Source organism: Myxocyprinus asiaticus, chromosome 47 (assembly GCF_019703515.2).
Source record: "Myxocyprinus asiaticus isolate MX2 ecotype Aquarium Trade chromosome 47, UBuf_Myxa_2, whole genome shotgun sequence".
NCBI classification, from domain to species: domain Eukaryota; kingdom Metazoa; phylum Chordata; class Actinopteri; order Cypriniformes; family Catostomidae; genus Myxocyprinus; species Myxocyprinus asiaticus.
Genome location: NC_059390.1, coordinates 8,776,797 through 8,785,451, shown reverse-complemented (window position 1 = coordinate 8,785,451; position 8,655 = coordinate 8,776,797). Strand labels below are relative to the sequence as shown.

The 8,655-nt window shown below is 37.2% G+C and overlaps 1 protein-coding gene across 2 annotated transcripts; it reads left to right on the top strand.

The window, feature by feature from the left end:
* Positions 1-614: 614 nt before the first annotated feature.
* LOC127436942 (KICSTOR subunit 2) lies at positions 615-7,785 on the top strand. 2 transcript variants are annotated; one of them, XM_051691484.1, is made up of 4 exons: positions 615-656; positions 791-1,117; positions 2,303-2,591; positions 6,401-7,785. In XM_051691484.1, the coding sequence occupies exons 2-4, from the start codon at positions 877-879 to the stop codon at positions 7,218-7,220; spliced, it is 1,350 nt and encodes a 449-aa protein (XP_051547444.1). In that variant the 5' UTR covers positions 615-656; positions 791-876; the 3' UTR covers positions 7,221-7,785. The 2 variants fall into 2 exon arrangements, with proteins under 2 accessions (XP_051547444.1, XP_051547443.1); XM_051691483.1 differs by having other exon boundaries at positions 623-1,117.
* Positions 7,786-8,655: the final 870 nt, after the last annotated feature.

Below are 8,655 nucleotides of genomic sequence, written 5' to 3'. Positions count from 1 at the left end.
ACTAGCACTCTGCCTAACATCTCCTTTTGTGTTGGAATGCAATACAGGTGAGTTAAGCGTACATTATTGTATTTATTTTTTTATTTTTTTATTATTTTTTAGTATCTAGTAAAAAAGTAAACAAATTTGATTGTGGAGAGGAAAATTTCATATGTAAAACATGAATGAAAAGTATTAAACTGTTGGATTGTTGAGGTGCTTTAAAACGAAGTACGTAGTAGGCCTAAAGATGATAAATGCCACTTTCTATACAGATTCATGGTGCAAGCAATGCAAAGATGTATTCTTCAAAAATATTATCTTATCACAATGCTAAAACAGATAGATAAACATACAAACTAATACATATTTAAAACAGCTACTAGTTGAAAAGTTAAAATATTTAAAACAATTCTCAATAATATGTATCCATCTAATTTAATATTTAATTTAATGTTAGTATAAATTGTATTAATATTTAAGGAATATATTTAAGAAATAATGTATATTTATAATTACTTCAATAGTTAAATAAAATATTAGTAAAGCATATTTAATATTAAATAGCTAGTACCCCTAATGGATTCGCGTTTCGTAGAGACAAGATTTGTCCCTTTCGTCTTCCCGTTATTGTTATTCTTGTTTGAAGTGTCATGGTGGCGATGAACACTAAAAATGTACGTTTCACTTGCAGAAAACTGTCTGAATACTTAAAATTTGTTTTTTGTATTGTATTTAGGTCTCTTTTCCGACTGTAAGTGTCGGCTACATTATCAAAGCGATCAACTCCTTCATAAACATTTCTTTACAGATTTATTTCGGCGGTCTCATGAATGTGCAGCAGCTGTCAGCTGAACTCAAGCCTGTCTGATCTGAACTGATCTCTCTGTATAAATCATGACTGAAACTCAGCGCGATGAAGAGCTGCGGCCGGTTCCGAAAGAGCGAGCCGTCCTCGAGAGTTTCTTCACCCAGCTCGGCATGTTCTGGTTCGACAGGGCAAAGGATTATGTGGAGAAGGAGAAGGACGCCAGTAAGAGCGCTGGGGCCATCTGGGCGGCATTGCTGGCCGCCCTCGCCCACCTGGCAGCTGCAGAGAAAGCCTACCACAACATGACTTTCCTCGGGCAGAAACTGGGTATGAGAGAAGCATTTTCAGTGCTGTTCCATTACAGAAAATACCGTGGTACAGTACAGTGATGGTATTAGATTGTAATACCATGTATTTAGTATACATCATACAGTAGGACTGAATAATTGTTGTATTCATGTACCATGGTATTTACATGATATCCCAAGGTACCTCAAAGAATACCATTGTACATATCCAAAATCCACTTGTCTAAAATAGCAATTACCATGGTACCACGCTCAAAAAGCATGGTTTTGCAATGGTACTGATACTGAATGATTACCATGTTCACGTGACATGGTAACTACTCAGTATCCCAGGGTACTTAAATGCCAGGGTACCTCCATGGTACATCTCAAAAGTGCTATGGCATTATGAAAGTACCGAGTTTTAAAAAAACAGGGTAATGCCATGGTGCTATGTTATATACAACAGAACTGAATGGTTAGGGTATTTATGTAACATAGTTTTTACACAGTTACATAAAAAATATAATTTTTCTGCCATGGTACATGAAAAACACGTCCAAAACAGCATGGCATTACTATAGTACTACTTAAAAAAAAAGCCCAAAACAAAACATGGTAATACCATGGTACTTTCATATATATCATGGTACTAAATGCTTGTCATATTCATATACCATAATACATGTAAAAACACCATGGCATTACCGTAGTAACATGTACAAAAATCATGGTAATACCATGGTATTTGATATACCATGGAACTAAATACTATGGTATTTACATGGTACTCCAAGTTACTTAAAAAAATACCATGGTTTTACCATAGTTCATATCCAAAAACCACATGTCCAAAACAGCATGAGATTACCATGGGACCATGTCAAAAACTTTTTTGTTATTGTTGTATTGACAGAACAGAGTTTATTTTTCCTTGTTGTGGTAGGAGTCTTACATTTTCAATAATTTATGCTTAAAACATTTGAAAACAAAGTTACAAACTAGGAAAATGTAACCCATATAGTGTATGCACAAGGTTGTGTAATTTTAATACAGCAGATGGCACCATGTAGTCAAATATCTAACGCATAATTCTCTGAAACACTAAATATGCCCATTGAAGAGTGATTATTAGGTAATGTTTTATGGTAAATATTGTAATGCTTAAATTAGCTCCGAGATTTACCATCATTTACAGTAAGTGTGTGTATGTGTGGTAACGCAGGTGGCCAGTCATTCTTCAGCCGGAAGGATTCCATCAGGACCATCTATACATCTCTGCACAATGAACTGAAGAAGGTGGTCTCCATGGGCCGCCACACATCCGGGGGATCCACGCTCAATCTGGAAGATCTGCTGTCACATTTGTCCGAGCAGCTCTGTCACTTCACGCAGGCCAGAATGGAGATCGCTGACTTCTACGAGAAGATGCATTCGCTTGGCAGCCAGAAGACAGTCAACTCTGAGGAGCTTGTGAGCACCCTGGAAACCATTTTGCAGAAGTACAGTTCCAGGTGAGCTGAGTGTGTGCAGACCCCATATGTGTTTAGGTTTAGTATAATGGGGGACAATGCAGATTACTAAAATTGTTGAAGAAAATGTTGCATGCATACTGAAAGTTACTGTGTTGAAGATCATTCTGTGTCTTGACAGAGGCAATGTGTGTCTTGACTGGTAGTATTTATCTTTATATCCCAACAGGGGGAGCCTGAGCTTGTTTTTTAGCAAAACATTGCTTTTATTTTTTGCACCATGCAAATATGGAATAAATAAGAAAATATTGATTAACCTTACAGGGCTGTTCTGCCTTTTTGTTGACCGATTTTGGTTTTTTAAATTTATTTATTATTATTTTTTATAAAATTGGTTTCCACAATCTAAGTGGTACAAGACTTTGTGACTTTTCATAGATTTGCAATGTGAACATACCAAAATGTTTTTTGGACTTGATTCAAAGAGTCTAAGTGGTCATAAAAAAAAAAAAGCAACACCTTTCCTGTTGCTCTCCCATTCATAGGAAATGGTATATATGAGAGTATAACACAGCACAACCTTTTGAAATTTGTCAAATAAAATCAATAAATAAGCCACAATGCAAAACACACACACACGCACACAGAAACAAGTGAGACTAACACAACCAGAAGACAGAACGCAGAACACACAAACACACACAAAACACTGCATTTATCTGTTATGGAAACTTACGCTAATTTACATTGTGTTATTGAATTTTGTTCAGGTTTGACTGTAAACATAATGTAACATTATTGCAAAAATGGACACTTCAAAACTATTTTGAACAAAAATGCCAAACTTTGACAAATAATAGTTTGATAATGTCTAAATATATATATATATATATATATATATATATATATATATATATATTCATAATTCGTAATCTAATCTAAAATTAAGTTACAACAGGCAGTAAATCACACAGTCTCTGTAGCCATCTACTGGTTATTATTGTAATGACATGATTTTCAAGTCTTGTTCTTTTATTCCACCAGATGTCAGCAATCTGCCCCTATAACATGACTCATTCTCAAATTGTCTTTGTTTAAACTTATAGAAGTGTAGGTTTTTATTGAAGTTAACATAAATGTACTTATTTGCATATGCAAGTGAATGGTGTAATTGAGAAATTTACAGGTATATAAGATCAAAATAGCATAAAAGAATGGCAGAATTTTAAATAGAAAAGGTGTAATATTATATATACAGTATATGTAGGTTGATTTTCAAAACATTCCTCTGTTTATTTGAGCATACCAACGAACCTTACATAGCAACATTGACTCAACCAATGGCGTGAGTTTGGGGCGGGACCATCTGTTTGTTTGCAATTCCATTTGGTGATACTAGTGTTGCAGAAACACTTCAGCTGTAGAGGTGCAAATCTGTATGTGAGCTCAGCTCACCTGATAAACGACATCTGTAGCTGAGAGCTCTCCCACTGTCTACTCTAAAGGTGAACTTTGAGAGAGAGAGAGAGAGAGAGAGAGAGAGAGAGAGAGACTGAAAAGAGTAGGTGATTCTGACAGAGAGAAATGGAAAGAAAGATGCCAAACATTGAGTCATTGCAAGAGTGGGAGAGACAAGATCATGGAAATGTTTTCTGATCAATTAATCAGACAGCCATGTGCTTAGATTCAGATTTTCAGCCCGTTTGACCTTGAGAAATTAACAGTGAACTTGATCATGTCGTTCTAAACCTGTATGACTTTCTTCTGTGGAACACAAAATGTTATGAAGAATGTTAGCCATTCACTTTCATTGTATAGAAAAAAGATGCAGTTGAAGTTAATGATAAAGTTAACCTTTTGTGCTCCATTGAAGAAATAAACTGATTTTTGGGTGAACTATACCTTTAAGCTGGGATCGAATGTTTTTTTTTCTTCCAGTCCCTCTCATCAAGAAGCTCTCTTTTTCAGTTGTGCGTTTCTTTCTCATTCTCTGTTTCTCTGTCATTTTCTCATTCTCTCTTTTTGGCTGCCTGCTAAGACATGTAATTAATGATCAGTCAGGGGTGAAGAATTTTCACGCTGCTGCTGAATGCAGGATATGTAATGAGGTTTATGCAGCTCTGCAGTATTCATGACTCGCTCCAGCACTAATGAGCAAAGAGAACAAGCTGGTGCAGCCTCCCTCATTCACACACAAAGAGAGCACAGATTGCAGGAATACAGAGATGTTGACGATCATCCACCGTCTTATAATGTCTGAAACTGATATCAGATTTCCATTTTTCATTTGCTGGTGGCAACTAAGCCGATTTATCTCACCATCCATTGTGTAATCCATAGTCTCGCATAGCCAGGCTTTTGACTATCGCATAAAGTCTGGTCTGGACGTTATTCTGGCCAAGAACCACCTACTTGGAAAGAGACCGTCTGACTGACATGTAAAGTGATGCACATTAGTTTTTTTTAAATTTTTTTTTTTTTTACATGGCTATTAGAATTAGGATCGGGTTTACCTGAATTTGTTTTTTTTAAATAGTGCCGCAGCCCTGTGAATGGTTGAAAAAAAGCGGGAAATATGTACAACTTTTGTGTTTAGAATTTCTGACTGTCCGAAGGTAATAAGCACAGATTATTTCACAGACATGAAAACAAAGTAGAATATGCAGTTATCCTTGTGGATATTTAGTCAACCTACTAAGTGCCTCAAACAAAACTCTGAATGTATTTCAAGAATTTGATGCCACTAACCTGACAACTGCTGGCTAATCCAGTGATTGTTCTTCCACATAGCATAGCATACATTATCTCAACCAGGTACCTTGTAAACTTCCTGAAGTTGTGTAAAGCCAGCTAAATAGATTGGAACTGGTTTCTTTACATAGAAAAACAATAGGTGAAAAAAGCGCAGATGGACATAAAAACGTGTTCGGTGTGAACACCCCTCTACAATTGCTGCAGTGTACAGTATGTACATATAGATATTTTTATACAATATTGGAAATAAAATTGTCAGCCTGATCTCATGAAAATAACGTGACACTGGCAACATTTTTGCTAAATGTTACAGGGTTCCTCACACGTATCGTGGTAGTTCCATGGCGAAATGTCCACTGAGTGGCGCTAAAAGAGAGTTAAATGTTCTCCCAAACAGATGAGGTTTTTGAGGTTGATGCTCTGATTTTTAAATAAACAAAACCTACCAACCTACCCTAAACCTTAAACCTAAACCTAACTGATAATGTCCTCAAAGCAAAAACTATCATGAAAAATCCAATTGCTGACGCAAACCACATCATTTTATTGTACTTCTATGACACTTTCGCCTCACGTATCAACTTCGGTGCTCTTCAGGACTCCCGGTCCTTTGCATTGCAAGTGCAACGCTCTTATCAGTTGAGTTACTGTGCAGTTTTTATTGCACTCGAACTAGCTTCTAAAAGTAGTTGGTTATGCTGTTGTATTTGTGATTTGTGCCCCTGCTAAGGTCTGTGCAAGTGTTCATTTCACCAGGAAACTTCCTCGCTATGTATTACAAGCCACATAAAAATTATTTTGCAGTAATGTAGGTACTGTATAGTAACTTGATTCTGTGAGACCGTATTGAAAATTATATTTATTTCCAAGATGATAGCTGGACTCTGCTTGCTGATTCAAGCATGCAGCGTATTGAGGACATGTGACAATGACGTGGAATAATGCATACTTTTTTGCTTACTGTTTAAAACAAGTAACAGCATACATTTTATACTGCACTGCACAGTATCCAACAAGTAGTAGGCTATGATTGGAATGGAACACTAGCTTATGTAAACCCTGACAGCCACTTTATTTCTTTCCTGTTCTGTGCTCAGATTTCACCATCCAATCCTGAGCAGTCTCGAAAGCAGCTTTCAGGTGGAGGTGGACGTTTTGACGCAGCTTTTGCGATGCCAGGCGCAGATCTCAGAGTGGCACTTCCTTCCATCTCTACTAAATCTGCATGGGGCACATTCAAAACTGCAGGCGTGGGGCCAGGTTTTCGAACGGCAACGTGAAACCAGAAAAAACCTGTTTGGAGGACAATCGCAGAAGGCTGTGCAGCCACCACACCTGTATTTGTGGCTACAGCGTCTCCAAGCGGCTCTCCTCGCCAAGTTCAGCTTCTATTTCCACGAGACCCTCAGCCGCCAGACGTCTCAGTCCGAAATGAAGACCCTGACGGCTCGCACCTCGCCCGATTACTTCGGCAAGATCTCCGGCTTCATTCGCAAGTACGATGCTTCCAATGTCTCGTTGATCTTTGACAACCGTGGCTCGGAGAGCTTTCAGGGACACGGCTACCATCACCCACATTCGTACCGTGAAGCCCCCAAAGGTGTGGACCAGTTTCCTGCTGTGGTTTCGCTTCCGGGTGGGGAGAGACCGGTCACGCACTGGCCTAATGTAATCATGATTATGAGCGACCGATCCACTGAGCTGAACGCTCTAGATAAGGTGGTCCACTTCTACGACGATAAAGTCCAAAGCACTTACTTCTTAACAAGGCCTGAACCCCACTTCACTATAGTGGTTATCTTTGACGGGAGGAAATCTGAGAGGGACTCACACATTGTGGCATTCCTACAGGAGTTAACAGGATCCTTGAGAAACTCTAAACCCTTTACTACGCTCAAACCAGGGTCCAAGGGCTGAAGTTCATAATTAAAGCTCATCATTTCAGTATTAGAAAAAATATATTGGTTGTCCAACCCAAATATGTATTTTTGTTTTAAATTGCACAATTACCTCAGTATCAATTCCCCTCACTTGCACATCCTTGGTTAGCATGTTTAATACATCAATGATATATTTGACTTTTATTCTTTGTGCTGCTAAAACGGTTGTAGAATATAAACCTTTTATCCCATTTCACCTTGGATGAATATTAAAGAGGTCCAAATACTTCATGAGCCCCAAACATTTGCAGACCAAAGACAAATACCACAGTTGTTATAGACAATAATGTTTGCCTTGTTTTTAATTTGCTCTCTTCTAATGGTTTAAATTTGTTTTCTTGCCTTTCTGCTCAGCAAGTGGACGTGCTTTGCCAAATGTGAAAGGGACCCATTGCCAATAATTATTATTTTCCTTTTTATTGTTAATATGCCATGTGCAACACATTTTAATAATAGCTAACCCTTTGATTTTAACATTTGATTGTTTTCTCTATCCTTTGTGTAGTTAACACTTACTGAAATAAAGTTTTGAATCATATTATAACGGAGTTGATTTGTCCCTTTAGGAGGTATAATTACATATGAGAATTGGCATCTGTGCTTGAAGGACAGAAAAAAGGACATACCAGCTTGCATTTGATTAATATTATCAAAGCAATAAATGGGTACAGCTCATGAAGAAAATTTCCGGGTCATATTACACCTCAATTTAAAAAATAAATAAATAAATAAAATTATATATATATATATATGTAATATTATTAATCCTTAGAATTTAGGACATGTCCCAAGAAACTTTAAAATGGCAGTTATCAAACTGCTTATTAAGAAGCCACAACTTATTATAGACCGATTTCAAATATCCCATTTATGTCAAAAATACTAGAGAAGGTAGTGTCATCCCAACTATGTTAATTTCTACAGAGAAATAGTATATATGAAACATTTCAGTCAGGATTTAGGCCCCACCACAGTACAGAGAGTGCACTTAACAGAGTTACAAATGACTTGCTCTTATCATCTGATCATGGCTGCATTTCTCTTCTAGTGCTTTTAGATCTTAGTGCTGCCTTTGACACCATAGATCATAACATTCTCTTGAATAAGCTGGAGAATTATGTTGGCATTTGTGGACTTGTATTAGAAAGGTGTAGGTCCTGTTTAGCAGACCGCTACAACTTTGTCTATGTAAATGAGGAATTGTCAAATAAAACAAAAGTATGGAGTCCCACAGGGATCAGTTTTAGGGCCTCTGCTTTTCTCCTTATATATGCTTCCCCTGGGAAATATTATCAGGAATCGTGGAATAAGTTTCCATTGTTATGCCGACGATACCCAACTTTATATTTCCTCAGAACCTGACAAAATTTCACAACTCTCCAAATTAGCAGAGTGTATCAATGAAATCAAAG